Source organism: Schistocerca americana, chromosome 8 (assembly GCF_021461395.2).
Source record: "Schistocerca americana isolate TAMUIC-IGC-003095 chromosome 8, iqSchAmer2.1, whole genome shotgun sequence".
NCBI classification, from domain to species: Eukaryota; Metazoa; Arthropoda; class Insecta; order Orthoptera; family Acrididae; genus Schistocerca; species Schistocerca americana.
Window position 1 is genome coordinate 520,217,396 of NC_060126.1, and position 21,965 is coordinate 520,239,360.

Consider the following 21,965-nt stretch of genomic DNA (forward strand, 5'->3'; position numbering starts at 1 on the left):
ACTGTGCCTACTTTCATTCCATAATGCGATATGGTATAATATTTTGGGATAACTCTTCAAGCCAAACAAAAGTTTTCAGAGTTCAAAAGTGTGTAATACGTATTATTTCTGGAGTAAATTCACGGATGTCCTGCAGAAACCTCTTAAAAGAAGTGGGTGTACTAACTACTGCCTCTCAGTATATTTACTCCTTAATGAAATTTGTCCTAAATAATCTATCTCTTTTTCCAACAGTCCGCAGCTCGTGGTCGTGCGGTAGCGTTCTCGCTTACCACGCCCGGGTTCGATTTCTGGCGGGGTCAGGGATTTTCTCTGCCTCGTGATGACTGGGTGTTGTGTGATGTCCTTAGGTTAGTTAGGTTTAAGTAGTTCTAAGTTCTAGGGGCTGATGACCATAGATGTTAAGTCCCATAGTGCTCGGAGCCATTTGAACCATTTTTCCAACAAACAGCTCAGTTCATACATACAATACCAGGAACAAAAATGATCTGCACAAGGACTTAAAAGCACTTACTTTAGTTCAAAAAGGGGTCCACTACTCAGGAACACTCATCTTCAATAATTTGCCAGCAAACATAAAAAATTTAGTTACGAATAAAGATCAGTTTAAAAGGAGCCTGTAAGACTTACTAGTGGCCAACTCCTTCTACTCCATTGACAAATTTTTTAATAGAAACAAATGATGTATAAATTTTTTAATAGAAACAAATGATGTATTGTATATAATCATACTATTAGTATTGTTATTTCAGCTTTCTTTTTTTTTTAAAATTGACATGTTCCACATCCACGAGAATCTCCTCAGCACGGATCTATGGAACGTAAAACTAATCTAATCTAATCTAATGAAAGAAGAATGAAGCCACCATCACATAACTTAATTACTGTTCAAATCAAAATTAAGTGGATGGAATTTGTACCAAACCATCGCCATATTTCTCCACTCTGAGTACTAATCTCGTTCAAACAGAAAATTAAACCCTCGCAAAATGTTACCAAATAGTTGACGTGTCAGAATATTCACATCAGTTTAGCACCAAGTTATCTGTTAATCAGCAAAATTATTGTTCTTCATCCCAGTGTTACCACCTCAAGTTCCACAGAACAGAAATAGAAGTTTTCAGATAACATATATATATATATATCTGATGATGCAATATTATATTTCTTGTACCTCACTAAAATATTCCTCTTTTTGTTAAACTCTTATTCCTCGATGTAATGTCATAAATTGCACAATAAAAACAGTACCTAATGTTGCGTAGTTTGCAGTAGCGTAGTTTGCAGTAACATCATCAATACTGTTAAACCCCATTTGTTTGTATACAGTTATCTTTTTCATTAATCATATCTGTCAGCACCATTATTTTACTTACATTTCTTACCTTATTAACTAGTAGAGTGCATTCTCAAAAATTACGCCTACCGCAGAGACGGGCTCCCTAACCAGAAAGACCCTAACATTGTTCAATATTTTATTATTTCCTTAATGCTTCATTATTTAATAAATAAACACCTGCTCTGCTAATCTAATGCAAAATTGACTCTATTGAAAAACACTCCACAGTAACAGATCCTTATGCTAAGGCAAACTTAACTCACGTTACTGATCAGACAAATCATCACTTGGACAAACTATTATTTCACTGTTTTCTAGCCTGAAGAGTGATATCCATACAGGTCTTACTAATACATTCCACTCACATTGCTCCAGACAACTATGTTTATACTTTCGAATTCCTTAATGTTAAGAAAGGCTGTATCATGACACAGATAGATAGTTATCTTCATACACTGATTGCATTGAACATAAAAACTTCTATTATACCACAATTAATATTAAGAACTTAGTATTCAAGATGATTTATACCACATATTGTCTCTGCTGCTGCACTAAATTATACTAACTTCACACATGAGCTGATAACTTCAGATGTTAATTATTCTCCACATATGCTGACACCTTTCATTTTCAGTTTACCTCACCTTTTTGTTTGACAGAAATTCTTTAATCATGGTACCAATTTATTTTCTTACATTCCCTTATAACTCCATTACTCACAACTAAAAACAAAGATGCTGTAACTTACCAAACGAGAAAGCGATGGTATGTTGATAGACACAATAAAAACACACACAAACACACACACAAATTTCAGGCTTTCGCAACCCAAGGTTGCTTCATCAGGAAAGAGGGAAGGAGAGGGAAAGACAAAAGGATGTGGGTTTTAAGGGAGAGGGTAAGGAGTCATTCCATTCCCAGGAGCAGAAACCTACTTTAGGGGGAACACACACACACACACACATATCCATCCTCACATATACAGACACACGCAGACATACGCAAATGCAAAGAGGCTGGGCAGAGATGTCAGTTGAGGTGGAAGTACAGAGGCAAAGATTTTGTTGAATGACAGGTGTGATTCAAAGATGTTGAATGACAGGTGTCATTCAACAACATCTTTGCCTTTGTACTTCCGCCTCGACTGACATCTCTGCCCAACCTCTTTGCATTTACGTATGTCTGCCTGTGTCTGTATATGTGCGGATGGATATATGTGTATGTGTGTGTGTGTGTGTGTGTGTGTGTGTGTGTGTGTGTGTGCGCATGTGTGTATACCTGTCCTTTTTCCCCCCTAAGGTAAGTCTTTCCGCTCCCAGGAATGGAATGACTCCTTACCCTCTTCCTTAAAACCCACATCCTTTTGTCTTTCCCTCTCCTTTCCTCTTTGCTGATGAAGCAACCTTGGGTTGCGAAAGAGAGAAGTCTATATCTCCTCTCAGATATGGCTTAGTGTGAGAGATAAAAGAAGAAAACTATACTGGTGTCCAAAATTAAAACAACAAACCTCTATTTCCCTGTTCTGTGTCTAATTCTTGATATAATCATACAAAGCATCAACCAGATGTCCATATGATTGTGTTCTGCTCAGAAGATGGCATTCCAGTCAACAGACAACTATGCCAGTGATAATGCCAGGACACCTATGAAACAAGCTGTGTTTGCCAGGTAGCCCCACATCCACAATTGCTGTGTACACAGTCACAGACAGTGCAGTATGGCACAGAGAAGATGCCTAGCAGACTCTGAGCGGCAGAGGACCAGAGAAAAAAAGGAAGCAGGACAGTTGCAAACTGATGTGGCCTGATGGCTTAGCCTGACTCAGTCTGTTGTTTCTCAGATGTGGCAACAGTGTATAGAGACCGAAACTGTATCCCAAAGACCAGGGTAGGGCCGACCAAGTGTGACTTCAGAAGAGAGGACTGTTATTTGGCTGTAAGGGCATGATAGTATCACTTGAGTACCGCATAGCAACGGGCATGAGAGCTTGCAGCAACTGCTGGACTTGTATTGAGGCAAATGGTGTGAAGAAGGCTTCGGCCGAGTGGCCTTTATGTTAGAAACATGCTGTATGTCTACCTCTGATGCACCTTCAAGAAGGGAAAGTGTAGAGTAGCATCATTAACATGCCACATGGGCAGCCGAACAGTGAGCCAATGTTGTGTTCACTGATGAGTCCTGATTTAGTGTGGAGAGTGATTATTGATGGATTTGCACCTGGAGGGAAGTGGAATATGGTTTTGCGACCCAAATATTGTGGAAAGAGACCAATATCGAGGAGCATCCCTAATGATGTGGGCTGGTATTATGTTTACCACACAAACTCTGTTTCATGAAATTTTACAGGTGAATCTGAAAGGTTTAACTGCTGTCAGGAATCATGACAAAATCTTGGAACCTCATTTGCAGCTGCAGTTGCAGTTGGCAGGACACTTAGAAGATGCAACAAGTCCACTAAAGAGACAGCTTACACTAGACTCGTTCGTCCTCTGTTATAATATTGCTGCACGGTGTGGGATCCTTACCAGGTGGGATTGACGGAGGACATCGAAAGGGTGCAAAAAAGGGCAGCTCATTTTGTATTATCACGTAATAGGGGAGGGAGTGTGGCAAATATGATATGCGAGTTGGGATGGAAGTCATTAAAGCAATGACGTTTTTCGTCGCGGCGGGATCTATTTACGAAATTTCAGTCACCAACTTTCTCTTCCCAATGCGAAAATATTTTGTTGAGCCCAACCTACATAGGTAGGAATGATGATCAAAATAAAATAAGAGAAATCAGAGCTCGAACAGAAAGGTTTAGGTGTTCGTTTTTCCCATGCACTGTTCGGGAGTGGAATGGCAGAGAGATAATATGATTGTGGTTTGTTGAACCCTCTGCCAAGCACTTAAATGTGAACTGCAGAGTAATCATGTAGATGTAGATGTAGATGTAGATGTCATGAGGTGCTGTGGCCCCAGACTTTGTGTTCTCTCCTGATTTGAATACCATAGAGCATGTCAGGGATGCACTTGGGAGATGACTTGCATCATGTCAGCATCCACCAACCACTCTCCAAGACTGCATGCAGCTCTGCAGTAAGAATGGGTGCTATGGCCTTGGTGCGTTTCTGTTTCTGATATACGTAAATGACCTACCTTTTTCATGCAATACATGCAAGTTCACCATGTTAGCTGACGACACCAGCATTTTGATTAGTAACAAACAGCTCACTGATATAGAGGTTGATGCCAAAAAATTACTTACAGTACTATTAACCTGGTTCCAAGTGAACTCGCTCACAGTAAACCTGAGCAAAACTAATTATATCCATTTCAGCCTTGACCACAAACTCCCCCAGGAGATTACTGTTTTAAATAACAATAATCAGATAGAAAGGGTACACTGCACCAAATTCTTAGGCCTCCACATAGACAGTAGGCTCAACTGGGACCACCATGTCCTCGAGACTGTAAAAAGACTGTCCTCAGCAATTTTTGCCATTAGGACAATCTCACAATTTGGAGACATAAATGTCACGAAGTCCACATACTTTGCATACTTCCACTCCATTATGTGTTATCACATCATCTTCTGGGGCATTTCACCCTCATCTAAAAAAATCTTCCTCGTGCAGAAAAAAGTAGTCCGTATGATGTGCAGAGTACCCACGAGAGCCTTCTGCCGTATGCTCTTTAAAAAACTTGGAATGCTTTCCACAACCTGCCAGTACATTTTTCCCTAATGAGTTTCTTGGTTGACAATCATGCCCACTATCAAACCAATGAAAGCTTCCATTATCACAATACAAGAAAGAAGGCTGACCTCCACTTTGAACTAAAAAGTTTAACTCGCATACAGAAAGGAGTGCATTACTCCAGTGTCAAAATATTTAACTTATTACCGAGCTATATAAAAAGTCTACGTAGTAACATTGCATCATTCAAAAACAATCTAAAGACATATTTAATCGAGGAAACATTTTACTCACTTGATGAATACTTCAACAGAGAAAAGTAGTCTTTGTATGTATTTACATTTACTGTTGTTTGTTTATGTTCCTTTTGTTCCTATTTGTAACCATATACTTACTGTGACAAATAGGCTTTTGTAATGTGATAAACTTTGCATAATGTATTATTCCTACGACTTTATTTTAGTTCATTATTATTTTTGCAAGTCTTATGTAATTTATGTCTAGTTCTCCTCTTGTAAACTAATTGATACCATGGTCTGTGAACATACATTACTCAAGTCGTTCTACATCCTAGCGTCACACGCGTAACAGGATCTATGGAATTTGTAGATAAATAAATAAAATAAATAGATAAATGAGACTTATGACATCATTCACACCATGCCCTGTCATTGTCAGGGCTGTATTGCTGCCAAAGGTTGTCACACCCCATACTGAGCCCATTAACCAGTCGTCAGAATGTGTATGCAGATCTGTTAAGTTGGTAAAAATGAAGAACATTTTTGTCTACCATTATGCATGTTGCAGATGTTTACACTATGTATTCTTCACATTGTTTCTACTTAATACCACCTATTTACACTGTTTTGTGGCAAAATAATTGCAGCCTTGCAAAATTTCTGTTTGTTGCTTTAATCTTGCACACCAGTATACATTTACTCTTTGGATGTCTTGTTGGGAAGGTATTTGGAGTGACAGACCATATTATTATCTTAGGACCTCAGAAATGGGAGACCTTGTCCACATTCATCTCCCCAATGAGGATTAACTGGGCTGTGGAAACTAACTGACTTAAACGCATGCATATGTTCATGCAACTAAAGTGAGTCGATTGTCCCATTAACGTATTGTTAAAAACCAAATTTTCCATTGGTGTTGTTCGACCAACCAAGCATGTAAATGCATTCACACAACTGAGCATGAATAGGTCACCCCCTCAATCTGGCCTAAACATTCAAAAAATTCCTCTAGCAGGGTTTAACCAGAAAGATGCATACATGCGTCCATGCCACCCAGTGTGAATTGGTCACTCTCTCCCTTCAAGATGGCCTAAAAATACTGATGATTTGATTCAGATACTGAAATACATTGGCGCTCAAGTGGCGATAGTGGGGAGCAACCAACAAGATGCATACACACATGCCTGTGCAACTCTGTGTGGAGCAGTTCTCATCTGTTCACTTCTAAAGTTACTCTTAATTTCTTCATATTTAGTCAACGTACAATGACTACAAACTACTTTTAGTTCAGCAGTAACTTGTTTTATGCCTGTTTCTACTGAGTCAATAGGTCACAAAATAGTTTGTAAATTCAGTGTAATGCTCCTTTATGGAGACAAATTGTAGTTTTGCTGGAGAAGCAGTTGTAATGTCCATGATTGCTGATTTAATTTTCTACTGTTATTTTTTGTAATGAAACATCCTGTCAAATTATCTTGAGAAATTAGCATTATCTTTGCATTTGATATTGTAAAAAATCTTGAATGCTTGGGACTCTGAAACTTTCAGATAATTATTAAGGGACACCTTCTATACACTGTGAGCTGCACTATAGGTTTTTGGGTTTATAAGCAGTCATCAGTTGCATACTACACACCTCTGCAGCAGTGGCATGAGTGTCAGTTGATGCAATAGGACCTGAAATCTGTCATATATAACGTAATATAATGGTCATGTATGTTACTGCTGTCAAATCTAAGGCAGTTTACACTATATGACAGTTACGTCAAACGTCATCAAGAATAGTCCCTGCCTAAGATTTGATAGCAGTAACACACATGACAATCTGTATACTATGTTATAGGACAGAGCTGAGAACCTATCATATTAACTGACATGCATGTATTTGTTATGGAAGTACATAGTATGCCACAGATGATGGGTTACAAACCTGAAAACTGGTTTTGGCAAATAAATGTTTCTAGTGCAGCCCGTGGTGTATAGTAGATTTTCTCTAATAAATCTGATATTGTCTTTGTCAGCTGGGTTTGTGTGACAAAGGGAATGCATCATTATTTTTATGTAGTGTTTCAGTTATTGTTGCATTTTAGTGTGTAACTGAAACTATATAATTTATAATTTTTTTTCAGCCCAAGTGAAACAGTTTGCAGAGTTGGAAGTTGGTCTTCTCACACAGTGCCTTAAGTGGAAGACTGTTTCACGATCCAATTACAGCACTGTACAAAACATTTTACTGAAGGTGAATTCAAAACTAAATGGAGTGAATCACAAACTGGCACCGCTTACCAGGTTGGTAGTTTCAAATAAATTTGTGTATAGTATGTAATTGTATTGAAATTACAGAGCACTTATTTTTATTGTCTGTAATGAAACTAAATGCTTTCGCTGAAAAACAGCGTATAACAGATAGGTCAGACTCCAGTCATGATGGATATCTATTAGATCTAATGGCAAAAATAGACCTGACCTATTTGAGGACATTTTTACCTCTCTCTTATCTAACCATTGCGAAAATTTTGACATAGTCAAGTTGTTTTTTGGTAGCATACTCCATAAGTACAAGGCATGTCCATAAATAAAGAGTACTGCTTGTTTGAAAATGGAAAAAGAAATACATTTATTAAAAATTTACAATCACGTTAACTGATCCTTCTATTCCTTTGTGGTAGAACAACACAATTATAAATGAAAATCACAATATTGCATATGTTCTACAGGATTAATTTATTTAGTTAACCATTTTTTGTCTTGCAAGACCATCATCAGAATTTAACTGACTGTCATTATCAAAGAGGTTATAATATTTGTGAACAACTTTAGAAAATATGTTACCCATCTGGACTGAGGCACAAACACTCAGTAAATTTCATCTTTGACAGTGCAGCTGTAATGCAATTGAAAAAGTAAAAAGTTAAGCAGTAAATAAATATTTAAATGGAACAAACCAGGAAAAACATTAACAGTAAACTCAAAAAACAGTGCCGATATAATAATTTAAATTAAATTAACAATCCCAATAAAATTAGTAATTGAGAGACTAATAAAGAATAGTGTGAAGAGGTGTCATGTATGAAAGGAGGTACAGAAATAGGGTAAAGGATAGAACTGACAGCTGTAACAACAAAATGTATGGAATATATAGGCAGTCAGAATAAAATAAATAGATACAGGAGAATATAAGAATAGAAAGGAATGGACATGTGGGCTAGGTGTTCTTGATTTCCAGGACTTCCAGCAGGTTGAGTCTCTGGTCTTTGTTTCCACGTGGAAAACATTGGACTGTGGCTGGTGCTATGGCTCTCACTCAGTATATGCTCAGCAACTATGGAGTCATAATTTGGCAACCTCCAGGCATAGAGGAAGGGTATAAGTTTCATAATTTTCAGTTTTCAGTCAGGACAGGATTGCAGCTGTTGGTTGAGGCAATAAATTTTATTATGTCTAGCTCTGTTTCAAATTTCCTTTGGACATGGGGACAGATTTGTGATGGTGCACTTTTCAATGTGAAGCTGCTTGTTTGTGTGTTACCGTGTGTTGTGAGCAAGATTATTACTGTGTCTGCGGTTGTAGTTTTTCTATAAATGTTGAAATAGTATGTTTGTGTACTAATGTCAGTGGCTGGATATAGGAAGTTTGTGGATTTGTTGCCAATCTCCATTGCAAACTAAATATTTTTAGTTGACTTTTTAAGTTATGAAAAAGTGTGTTGAGTTGTCTTGTAGTGCCTCTCCACACACACAATACACCAACTTCATATCTGAGCCAGTGTTTAATATGTGCACTTGAAGATTCTTTGTTCAAAGTAGTCCATGAACATTTCAACCAAAAGTGGACTAAGAGGGAAAACTATAGCTAAACCATCTACCTGATTACTCAGAGTCCCTTGGAACTGGAAATAGTTTGGTGCTAAACATACCTAAATGGTCAGTCTCAAGTCTTCACTTCTACACAGCTGTCATTAAACCTGGACATCAGCTCTGCCAGAATATTACTGCATACACCTGACGGTATGTTGCAAAACAAATTACAGACTTCAGAGGATGCTAATTTAGCCATCAGAGAGATATATCTTTAATCTTAGATACATGGTGCACTTGATGCTCTGTAAGATATATGTTTAATCTTATTTATAAGTTCCACTGAGTTTGAAATACCATTGATTTGATTTGAATTTTATCTTATTTTTAATTAAAGTGTCCGATTTACTAGTCAACATGTAAGATGAGGCAGTGAATAATGGTACAACTGGACAGATGGGTACACCTTGCTTACATAGTTTTGGAATTTGAATGGTTCAAATGGCTCTGAACACTGTGGGACTTAACATCTGAGGTCATCAGTCCCCTAGACTTAGAACTACTTAAACTTAACTAACCTAAGGACATCAGACACATCCATGCCCGAAGCAGGATTCGAACCTGCAACCTTAGCAGCAGCAGCGCAGTTCCGGGCTGAAGTGCCTCGAACTGCTCATCCACAACAGCTGGCTTTTGGAATCCCATAGAGTCTATAAGGTCCTGGGTTCATGTTAATAGCTTTGACTCAAAATCAGAAAACTTAATTTTGTAAGAATTAGGTACACATTTAATCTCATCTCCAAATAACTTATAGGGTATTTAGGAAGGATTTGGAAGCATGTGGGACTCAGGAAACTTTCGAAACTTTTCAAATAATCATGCTTGTTCAAAAGTACAATGGTGTTGCATTTATCTGATGCTGTGGTAATGAAATCTTACTAACATAATTTCTTTTTAAATATCTTGAGGGTGTGAAAGTCCTCTAACAAGGTACATCTAAATGTTGTTCCTTTCTTTAGTGCATGAGTAACTAAATGTTTGCTGTATTGCTTGTAGCTAAAGTGTATTCAGTATCTGACTTAGGTGGGAAGGACTAAGTCTGACAGGTTAATGATATGCTGTGAATACTTTTGTTTCAATTACTAATCATCCCTAATTTGTTGTTGTTTGGCAAGTATATATCATGTGTAAGAATACTCATGCATTGATGAACTTCACTAATAAGAACACAAACTCACATGAGTGCAGCCTCAACATGTTTGTCTAATGGATCACTTTTAGATGAGTACACACATTGTCACATATGTGATACAACTTTTTCATTTCTTCCTTCATACATGTATATCTTGTGACCTTCACAACATTATTTGCAGTGGCAGATGTTCCTTTTGATCTGATGGTACACATTACTACTATTCATCAGCTAGCCCCATAACAGATTTAATTTCATTAAAAAATCTGGAACAGCATGTTTTTCTTTGGAAGAAGAAATTGAATTATGCTCTTCACACTGCAGCATCAGGATTTGTAATGGAGACACACATTTCAACATAGCACTGCAACAACAGTTTTCATGTAGTTGAGACAAATGAGTATTTGGTCTACTGTCAACACCTTCTTGTTAAATGTAAGCACTGCCAACTTTAGAATATAAAAAATTTCCAGGTATTGGGTTATACCCTTTCCTAAACTGAAATAAAATGTTACAGAATTTTGTTATCTATCTTTCACACTTGAATCACCAGTTCAATACATTCCTTCACAAATTATGCCCGTAGGACGTAAGGTAGAACTTACAAATGGTACCTGCTACTCATAATTCAGCTTACCCCTAAAAAACACCAAACTTGCAACAAAAATATTGCAGTATATCCAGTGACGATATTTTTAAGAAAGGCAAAAGAATTTAATTTACTATGTATATATTTTGTTCGGGATGTGGAAGAGCCTCTTCCAACGGCTATCAAGCGTGCGGGGTGCAGATTGTTGCCCATGTCAGCACCAGCGATGCCTGTCGTTGGGGTTCTGAGGTAATCCTTGGGTCCTTTTGATGGCTGGCTAAATTGGCAAAGGCAGTCCCAACTCTCAAGGAGTGGAAGCCAAGCTGATGATCTGCAGCATTGTACCCAGGGTGGATCGGGGTCCTCTGGTTTGGAGTCGAGTGGAGAATCTAAACCAGAAGCTACGTTGACTCTGTGACAAAAATGGTTGTAGATTCCTCAACCTACGCTATGGGGTGGAAGGTTGTAGGATGCCCCTTGATAGATCAGGGGTGCACTACACACAGGAAGCAGCTACATGGGTAGCACATTACTTGTGGTGTGCACATGCGGGTTTTTTGATTAGGTTCCTCTCCACAGGAAACAAACCGTTGGCCTGAAAAATTATCAGTTCATGACACTGATGGGGATGTGTCAACTGTAAAAATTGTTAGTTTGCCTAAACAGTTCATTCCAAAGGATTTAAATATGCTCAATATCATGTTAGTAAATTGTCAAAGTGTCTGTAGCAAGATCTCTGAGTTACTCTCTGAAATAGGCAGTAGCAATGCCAATATTGTATTAGGTACCAAAAGCTGGATGAAATCAGACATAAGTAACAGTGAAATTTTGAACTCAGATTGGACCATGTTTAGGAAGGATAGGACTGATGCTATGGGAGGTGGTGTGTTCATTGCAGTTAAAAGCTGTTTAAATGCAGTTGAAATCGATACTGGGTCAGACTGTGGAATAGTCTGGATAAAGCTGTCAATCAGACAAGGATTGTCCATTGTATTAGGATGTTTTTATAGACCACCTGCATCCACAACAAATGTGGCAGAACATTTCAGGGAAATCCTTCAGTACATAGGGAATAAATATCCAAATTATAAATTAGTTATAGATGGAGACTTTAATCTGGCATCCACTGACTGGGAAAATTACACATTTATCACAGGAGGCAGAAGCAAAGACTCATGTGAAGTTATCCTAGGAGCGCTCTCAACATACAACCTTGAGCAATTGGTTGGAAAACCAACTCAAGATGGGAACATATTAGATATCGTAGTGACAAACAGACCTGAGCATTTTGAGGAAGTTAATCTAGAAGAGCCAGCCGCGGTGGTCTAGCGGTTCTAGGCGCTCAGTCCGGAACCGCACGACTACTACGGTCACAGGTTCGAATCCTGCCTCGGGCATGGATGTGTGTGATGTCCTTAGGTTAGTTAGGTTTAAGTAGTTCTAAGTTCTATGGGACTGATGACCACAGATGTTAAGTCCCATAGTGCTCAGAGCCATTTGAACCATTTGAATCTAGAAGAAGGTATTAGCGACCATAATGTCGTTGTGGCTTCTGTCAGTGGAAATTGCAAAAACACCAAAGAAACAGTGTAGAGTTTTCTTGTTTGGGAACTCAAATAAAAGTGTCATTAATCAATATCTTCATAGTGAGCTCCAAGCATTCACCACGGACACAAGGATATTTGAGCATCTTTGGTTGGAATTAAAGGTATTGTCCACTACGTGCTAGAGAAATATGTGCCTAGCAAAAATGTAGGGGAGGGAAAGGATCCACCTCAGTACAACAAACCTATTAGGAAGTTGCTGAGAAAGCAGAGAATTTTGCACAGTCGTTTTAAACGTAGTCACTGCCCCAATGATGAACAGAAATTATGCGAAGTGAAAGCAGCTGTCAAAAGGTCAATGAGAGATTCTTTTAACGAATTTGAAAGCAATATTTTCTCTGCATATTCTAAAAATAACCCCAAAAAATTTTGGACGTACGTAAAATCTGTGAACGCTACAAATAATTCACTACCTTCTCTTGCTGACAGTACGGGTAATGCAATTGATGATGATAAACAGAAGGCCAAAATTCTCAACCTAGCTTTCAAAGACTCGTTTATGGTAGAAGACTGCAGCACCATACCCTCTTTCAGTTATTGAACAAATGCAAGGATGGCTGACATAGTGTTTAGTGTATCTGGGATTGTAAAACAGTTAAGATCCTTAGACACCAGGAAGGCATCTGATCCAGACGGAGTCCCTGTAAGATTTTATGTTGACTATGCTACAAATATAGCACCATTCTTATCCATCATCTATCAGAGATCATGGGAACAGCAGAAAGTTCCACAGGACTGGAAGAAGGCCCAGGTCATAGCAATCAATAAAAAGGGTAGAAAATCGGATGCAGATAAATACCAGCCAATTTCACTGACATGGATTTGTTGTAGAATCATGGAACATATTTTGTGCTCAGACATAATGACCTTTCTAGACTGTGAGAAGCTCATCTGCAGAAACCAGCATGGTTTTAGGAAACAGCAGTCATATGAGACACAGCCGGCCCTCTTTGTGCATGATATACAACAGGATCTAGATAACAGGTCCCAGGTTGATGCCATATTTCTCAACTTTCCAAAGGTGTTCGACTCAGTTCCACACTGTCGCTTGCTCCAAAAAGTGTGCTCTTACAGTCTATCTGATGACATATGTGGTAGGATAGAAAGTTTTCTAACAGACAGAGAGCAGTATGTCGTCCTGAATGGGGTGACTTCAGCAGAAACAAGCATAACTTCAGGTGTGCCCCAGGGCAGCGTAATAGGTCTGCTGCTTTTTACAATTTACATAAGTGATCTGGTTGATGGTACTGACAGCAGCATTAGACTATTTGCCAATGATGCTGTAGTCTACAGGAAAGTATTATCATACGAAAGTTGTGAACAAATCAATGAGGATTTGCAGAAAATAAATGTGTGTAATGACTGGCAGTTATATTTCAGTATTAGTAAGTGTAACCTACTGTGTATAACAAGGCAAAAATCCCCATTAATGTACGAGTACAAAATAAATGCCCAGTCTTTGGAAGTGGTAACATCCATCAAGTATCTGGGTGTGACTATTCGAAATGATCTGAAATGGAATGATCAGATTACACAAGTAATGGGCAAGGTGAACTCTAGATTGCAGTTTATTGGTAGAATCCTGAAGCAGTGCAGTCCTTCAACAAAGTAAATAGCTTACAATACGTTAGTTCATCCAGTGTTAGAGTATTGTTCATCTGTATGGGACCCTTACCAGTTGGGTCTGATTCAGGAGATTGAGGAGGTCCAAAGAAGAGCGGCAAGATTTGTGACTGGTGCATTTATCTACTGCAAGAGTGTTACAAATCTCATAGAAAGTTTGAAGTGGGACACACTCGCAGATAGACAACGCACTAAATGGAAGGGGCTGCTCACTAAATTCCGAAATCCGATCTTCGCCAAGGATGTAGAGCGTATATTATTACTACCAACTTTCAAATCGCGCAGTGATCACCATTCAAAGATAAGGGAAATTAGAGCTCGTACTGAGGCATTCAGACAGTCATTTTTCCCTTGCGCGATCTGTGAGTGGAACAGGGGTGGGGAAATGATTTCGGCATGAATTGTAGATGTAGAGTGCATCTGTAGTCACAATAATAATTACAAATATATTTTGCCAATGAAAATTTCTAAAAGAATAAATATAAAAAAAGAACTGTGATATACCTGTGAACCAATACCATTCAGGTGCAGGTACAACCTACACATGTATTTCACATTGAGACATGTGTGTATTTGCTTTAAACATCATGTTAGTTATAAATATAAATGTAAAAAACTTGTATGTGAGCACTATTAGACATTATTGTATAATAAAATTGTGTATTCTGTTTGGACTGTTGGGGATCAAGCATCTGGGAGTAGTAAGGTGGTGTGCGAAAATAAAATAATGTTAGAAGTAAAAATACTTATTTATTTGCCCAGTGGGTGAATCTTTAATTACAAAAGCAGGTGACATTAGTTTGCCTCAGAAACTAAGTGGGAAAACAAATAGTTAGATTCTGAGAAATTCAGAAGTTATCAAAATTAGATGATGCAGGAAATAACATATATATGCATCTGTGAAGCAGACAGGATACAGAGTAGACAGTAATGTGAGTAAATACCAAAAATTAAAAAAAAAACACATTCACAGCTGAAAAGACAAGCAGAAAAAATTGTGTCTGACTAGTTTGAACAAGCTGGAAAAGCAGAAATTTTAGTTAATGTATGCATCTGCGAATCAGATTCTTGCACCAAATAAAATGATAGGAAAATTAGTATTTAAATTTTAAAACAAAGGAATTACTATGTCACTGTATGCATATAAAATAATGTATTCGTCTGTGAAGCAGACTTGAACACGAACTAACATCAGTTACATGAAAAACAGAATTTTAAAAAAGTTCATACTGATGAAAACTATAACTTAACACACACAGCTGTGAAAACATTAAAGGGAGACATCTGTTTCACTAAAATAGGTAATCATAGTAAACAGGAACTTCAAATTAATTTATACATCTGGGAAATAGACTTGTGCTTTTTGACTTTACACACACAGCTGTGAAGCAGTCTATTTCACGAATGTGTGTAATTGTAGAAGGCAGAAAATTTAACATTTACACATCAATAAAACAGACTGAAGTGTTTACCAAGTACTTTTATGAGTAATGAAATCTCAGGCAAGCAAAGGGTATGAAGCATGCAAATTAGATGAATACAGCAACACCTTTATTTCGGCTGATCTCCCAGGCAGATGCTTGACAAATTGTAAACCATACACGCAGACTACAAATTAAATTTACATAGCAATTGAATATAACAGAAACATGATGGCATACAACTGAGTCCCTTGCCCACCTAGTATTAGGAGAAGATAAATATTAAGAGGCACTTAAATACAAGAGACAATAGACACTATGATTTCAATTTAAAAAAAATTATGTGTCTCCTAAAACTAACACACTCTTACAGTTAAGTGACTATTTACTTGTTCCTGGATTAGGGCAAAGCAAATCATGGGCAGTGTATGAACCCATGTCCGCCAGCCGAGGTAGTAGGAGCAACTCCAGAATATGCCCCATCACTACACAGGCCAGGTAAAGTTACAGCTCTCCAATGACAGATGGCTGGGCCTATGAAGTAAATATCAGTTGTGCTGACATAGTGATCAACCACAATGGCTTTGAACTACAAGACATTGTCCTATTTGAGATTCTGTCAAAACAGCCAAATTCCCACCGATCTTGACTGAGGTGCACATGTGCTTAAATCCCTTACAGAGCCATTGCAGGTGCCATGACTTGGAATGAAGATCCTTTATCATTTAGCTAAGATATAGCAGGTCAGCAACTGGAAGCCGTTAATTCCATAAATTATCTGGGAGTAGGCATTAGGAGTGATTGAAAATGGAATGATCGTATAATGTTGATCGTCGGTAAAGCAGATGCCAGACTGAGATTCATCGGAAGAATCCTAAGGAAATGTTATCCGAAAACGAAGGAAGTACATTACAGTACACTTGTTCGTCCACTGCTTGAATATTGCTCAACAGTGTGGGATCCATACCAGATAGGGTTGATAGAAGAGATAGAGAAGATCCAACGGAGAGCAGTGCTCTTCGTTACAGGATCATTTAGTAATCACGAAAGTGTTACAGAGATGATAGATAAACTCCAGTGGAAGACTTTGCAGGAGAGATGCTCAGTAGCTCGGTACGGGCTTTTGTTGAAGTTTCAAGAAAATACCTTCATCGAGGAGTCAAGCAGTATATTGCTCCCTCCTACGTATATCTCAAGAAGAGACCATGAGGATAAAATCAGAGAGATTAAAGCCCACACAGAGGCATACCGACAATCTTTCTTTCCACGAACAATAGCAGACTGGAATAGAAGGGAGAAATGATGGAGGTACTCAAAGTTCCCTCTGCCACACACCGTCAGGTGGCCTGTGGAATATGGATGTAGATGTAGATGTAGAATGTGAAGAAAACCTTGGCTAAACAATGCTAGGCATGATGAGTACCAGATCTCGGTATTCAAGAGGCTTGGTCCTGGTCCAGGAAACTCCTGGGGAGGTAATCCTAATGATGTCATACAGTCCCCCAAAGTGAGGGAGCATCTTAGCAGTAAATGTCTATCCAACTGTACTCTGTGCACAAAATTTTTAAAAATGAACCACATCACTCTCCTTTAGTGAGGCAGGGTGCCTGCCCCTGTTATACCATGCAACCTCCCACCTTTTCAGTATTGTTTTTAGCAGCTTCCCAATTGTTTTTGATGGTTCAAATGGCTCTGAGCGCTATGGGACTCAACATCTTAGGTCATAAGTCCCCTAGAACTTAGAACTACTTAAACCTAACTAACCTAAGGACATCACACACACCCATGCCCGAGGCAGGATTCAAACCTGCGACCGTAGCTGTCCCGCGGTTCCGGACTGCAGCGCCAGAACCGCACGGCCACCGCGGCCGGCGTTTTGGATGGTCTTTGGATTAATAACCTAAGGAAGAATGTTTACTGATTACAGACTTTATATCGGGAAATTCCCTAGAAATGAAAACATCAGTTTGGGAGATGTAGTTTTATGAGTTTTGCACACAGCTGTGTTAAACAAGAAGTTAAGACAGTTGATGGACGGATCTCACTTGGCCCAAGACTGAGAATGAAAAATAATCAGGGCCAACCTTATGTTACGATAAACTCTACCTGTGAGAGATGGCTGCAGGTAATAGGCTGTGACTGTGATGTGAGAAATAGCACTATTAAAATGAAACCTCCTGAATTCGTGGGACAAATAGGCCAGCACATTATCATTTACTAAAACCTTAGATGCCCTAAACACTGAAAGGATTTTGGGTAGATGCTGAATGGTATCGCCAGCTGTCATGGATGTTCTCAGAAGGAATTGGAACAAAAGGAGCAAATGCATAAACCACCAGAAGTAGGTGAGCAAATGCATCAAATACCACAAGTATGTACTTGTTACCACATTTAGAGTGAAGTAGGGCCTCCAAATAGTCAGTAAACAGCTTATCTATGGCGTTCTCTGCCCAACTGGAATGTAGATCTCACTTTCGGGTATTGGAATTGACTTAGCCATTTTACATTCTTGGCACTGGCCAAGCAATTTCCTTACATTGACATTCATAGTTGCTCAATCAGTTTGGATTCCGTAGAAACACTGGAACACGTGAGGCAATACTGACCTTACGACTTATCTTAGAAGAAAGATTAAGGAAAGGCAAACCTATGTTTCTAGCATTTGTAGACTTAGAGAAAGCTTTTGACAATGTTGACTGGAATACTCTCTTTCAAATTCTAAAGGTGTCAGGGGTAAAATACAGGGAGCGAAAGGCTATTTACAATTTGTACAGAAACCAGATGGCAGTTATAAGAGTCGAGGGACATGAAAGGGAAGCAGTGGTTGGGAAGGGAGTAAGACAGGGTTGTAGCCTCTCCCCGATGTTGTTCAATCTGTATATTGAGCAAGCAGTAAAGGAAACAAAAGAAAAATTCGGAGTAGGTATTAAAATTCATGGAGAAGAAATAAAAACTTTGAGGTTCGCCGATGACATTGTAATTCTGTCAGAGACAGCAAAGGACTTGGAAGAGCAGTTGAATGGAATGGACAGTGTCTTGAAAGGAGGATATAAGATGAACATCAACAAAAGCAAAACAAGGATAATGGAATGTAGTCTAATTAAGTCGGGTGATGCTGAGGGAATTAGATTACGAAATGAGGCACTTAAAGTAGTAAAGGAGTTTTGCTATTTGGGGAGCAAAATAACTGATGATGGTCGAAGTAGAGAGGATGTAAAATGTAGGCTGGCAATGGCAAGGAAAGCGTTTCTGAAGAAGAGAAATTTGTTAACATCCAGTATAGATTTAAGTGTCAGGAAGTCATTTCTGAAAGTATTCGTATGGAGTGTAGCCATGTATGGAAGTGAAACATGGACGATAAATAGTTTGGACAAGAAGAGAATAGAAGCTTTCGAAATGTGGTGCTACAGAAGAATGCTGAAGATTAGATGGGTAGATCACATAACTAATGAGGAAGTATTGAATAGGATTGGGGAGAAGAGAAGTTTGTGGCACAACTTGACCAGAAGAAGGGATCGGTTGGTAGGACATGTTCTGAGGCATCAAGGGATCACCAATTTAGTATTGGAGGGCAGCGTGGAGGGTAAAAATCGTAGAGGGAGACCAAGAGATGAATACACTAAGCAGATTCAGAAGGATGTAGGTTGCAGTAGGTACTGGGAGATGAAAAAGCTTGCACAGGATAGAGTAGCATGGAGAGCTGCATCAAACCAGTCTCAGGACTGAAGACCACAACAACAACAACAACAGTTGCTCAAGTTAAATGTTCTTTAATATTCATAATGGTTTCGTAAATGCTGAACTGTCCCCCACATAGTGACTGTAGGAAGTATTTAAAGACTGCTGGAATCAGTTCCTTTGGGAGATGGTGATATGAGAGATCTGTATTGATAGGATAACCCAGCACTTGTTCACCATCTCTAAGCTGTTGTTCTGACATCCTTTAGTTGAACACCGTCATCCTATTTTTCTCCTGAGTTTCCAAAGAGTGCAGGAATCTCCCCCCCCCCCCTCCCCCCCCCCCCCCCCCCCCCCACACACACACACACACACAACAGCAGAATCACATATGGACTCCTGGTGAGCTTGCTGAGTCTCTACTATTTGCGATTCTCATTGAAACATATGACAGGGAGAATTAGATACTTGGTTGTCTCAACCTCTAATATGCTTTATGTGAAAGTAGAAGTCAAAACTTCTAACAGCCCAATGGGCAATCCTTCATGTTTTACATGGCGTAGGCAATACCCATGTCAAAGCCTGGTTATCCATTTCCAGACAGAATAATTTGTATTCAGGACAGAGTTTAAATTTGTTGAGTCTGAACAAGACGGACAAGGCCTCCAGTTCCTCACTCTCTTGGAGTAACACAGCCGCTATCCCTCAATTAGAAACACAGGTTTGCAAAATAAATTCACAGTTGAGGTCAGGTACAGTTAAGACAGGCACTGCAGTCAAGGCCATTTTCAAGTCATTGAATGTGGACTAATGGGTGTCGAATCCATTGAAGTTTTCCCCCATTTCAGCACATCTGATTTAGTGGTGCAGCCAGCTGGACAAGATTAGTGACAAATTTTTGGAAAACAATTATTATTATTACCTTTATTACCAATTCTATGTCATTCACCAGCCACAGTTGGACAGACAGCGTCAAGATACAACATTATCCAAATATATGAATACAACTCTACTATGATAGTAATTTAATACCGCAAGACACATTTAAGTTACAAATTAGATTACAATAATATCACAACAATAAAATAGACACAAGTATAGAATGAAATTAAATATAACAGTTGCTGTTGGAGTCATGGAACTGAGCTGCAGCTCAAGTAAACACTATGCTATTACTAGAGAAGAATTCTTCAATATCGTAGAAGGGTTACTCTTTTAGCTTACACAAAATAGTAGTTTCAAACTGCTCACATGGTAAAGACTGAATGTCATCAGCTAGAGCATTAAACAATTTTAGGGCCACCATTGGGAAGGTGTTTTGTGCCTTTACTAATCGACACCTCGGCATGTTGATATTGTCTTTGTTGCAAGTGCTGTATTTGTGAACTTCATTTCTCTTTCTATAGATATCATGGTTTCTCTTTATGTGGAAGTGACAGTTCAATATACACTCCTGGAAATTGAAATAAGAACACCGTGAATTCATTGTCCCAGGAAGGGGAGACTCTATTGACACATTCTGGGGTCAGATACATCACATGATCACACTGACAGAACCACAGGCACATAGACACAGGCAACAGAGCATGCACAATGTCGGCACTAGTACAGTGTATATCCACCTTTCGCAGCAAAGCAGGCTGCTATTCTCCCATGGAGACGATCGTAGAGATGCTGGATGTAGTCCTGTGGAACGGCTTGCCATGCCATTTCCACCTGGCGCCTCAGTTGGACCAGCGTTCGTGCTGGACGTGCAGACCGCGTGAGACGACGCTTCATCCAGTCCCAAACATGCTCAATGGGGGACAGATCCGGAGATCTTGCTGGCCAGGGTAGTTGACTTACACCTTCTAGAGCACGTTGGGTGGCACGGGATACATGCGGACGTGCATTGTCCTGTTGGAACAGCAAGTTCCCTTGCCGGTCTAGGAATGGTAGAACGATGGGTTCGATGACGGTTTGGATGTACCGTGCACTATTCAGTGTCCCCTCGACGATCACCAGTGGTGTACGGCCAGTGTAGGAGATCGCTCCCCACACCATGATGCCGGGTGTTGGCCCTGTGTGCCTCGGTCGTATGCAGTCCTGATTGTGGCGCTCACCTGCACAGCGCCAAACACGCATACGACCATCATTGGCACCAAGGCAGAAGCGACTCTCATCGCTGAAGACGACACGTCTCCATTCGTCCCTCCATTCACGCCTGTCGCGACACCACTGGAGGCGGGCTGCACGATGTTGGGGCGTGAGCGGAAGACGGCCTAACGGTGTGCGGGACCATAGCCCAGCTTCATGGAGACAGTTGCGAATGGTCCTCGCCGATACCCCAGGAGCAACAGTGTCTCTAATTTGCTGGGAAGTGGCGGTGCGGTCCCCTACGGCACTGCGTAGGATCCTACGGTCTTGGCGTGCATCCGTGCGTCGCTGCGGTCCGGTCCCAGGTCGACGGGCACGTGCACCTTCCGCCGACCACTGGCGACAACATCGATGTACTGTGGAGACCTCACGCCCCACGTGTTGAGCAATTCGGCGGTACGTCCACCAGGCCTCCCGCATGCCCACTATACGCCCTCGCTCAAAGTCCGTCAACTGCACATACGGTTCACATCCACGCTGTCGCGGCATGCTACCAGTGTTAAAGACTGCGATGGAGCTCCGTATGCCACGGCAAACTGGCTGACACTGACGGCGGCGGTGCACAAATGCTGCGCAGCTAGCGCCATTCGACGGCCAACACCGCGGTTCCTGGTGTGTCCGCTGTGCCGTGCGTGTGATCATTGCTTGTACAGCCCTCTCGCAG

At 39.8% G+C, this 21,965-nt stretch overlaps 1 protein-coding gene across 1 annotated transcript in view; it reads left to right on the plus strand.

Annotated features, from left to right (window-relative positions):
- The window catches only part of LOC124544676 (protein argonaute-2-like), a 314,130-nt gene that overhangs the window by 211,554 nt on the left and 80,611 nt on the right, over positions 1–21,965 (plus strand). The window contains exon 15 of the mRNA XM_047123299.1: positions 7,391–7,550. Coding sequence (XP_046979255.1) covers positions 7,391–7,550 — 160 coding nt within the window. The remainder of the gene's footprint in view (positions 1–7,390; positions 7,551–21,965) is intronic.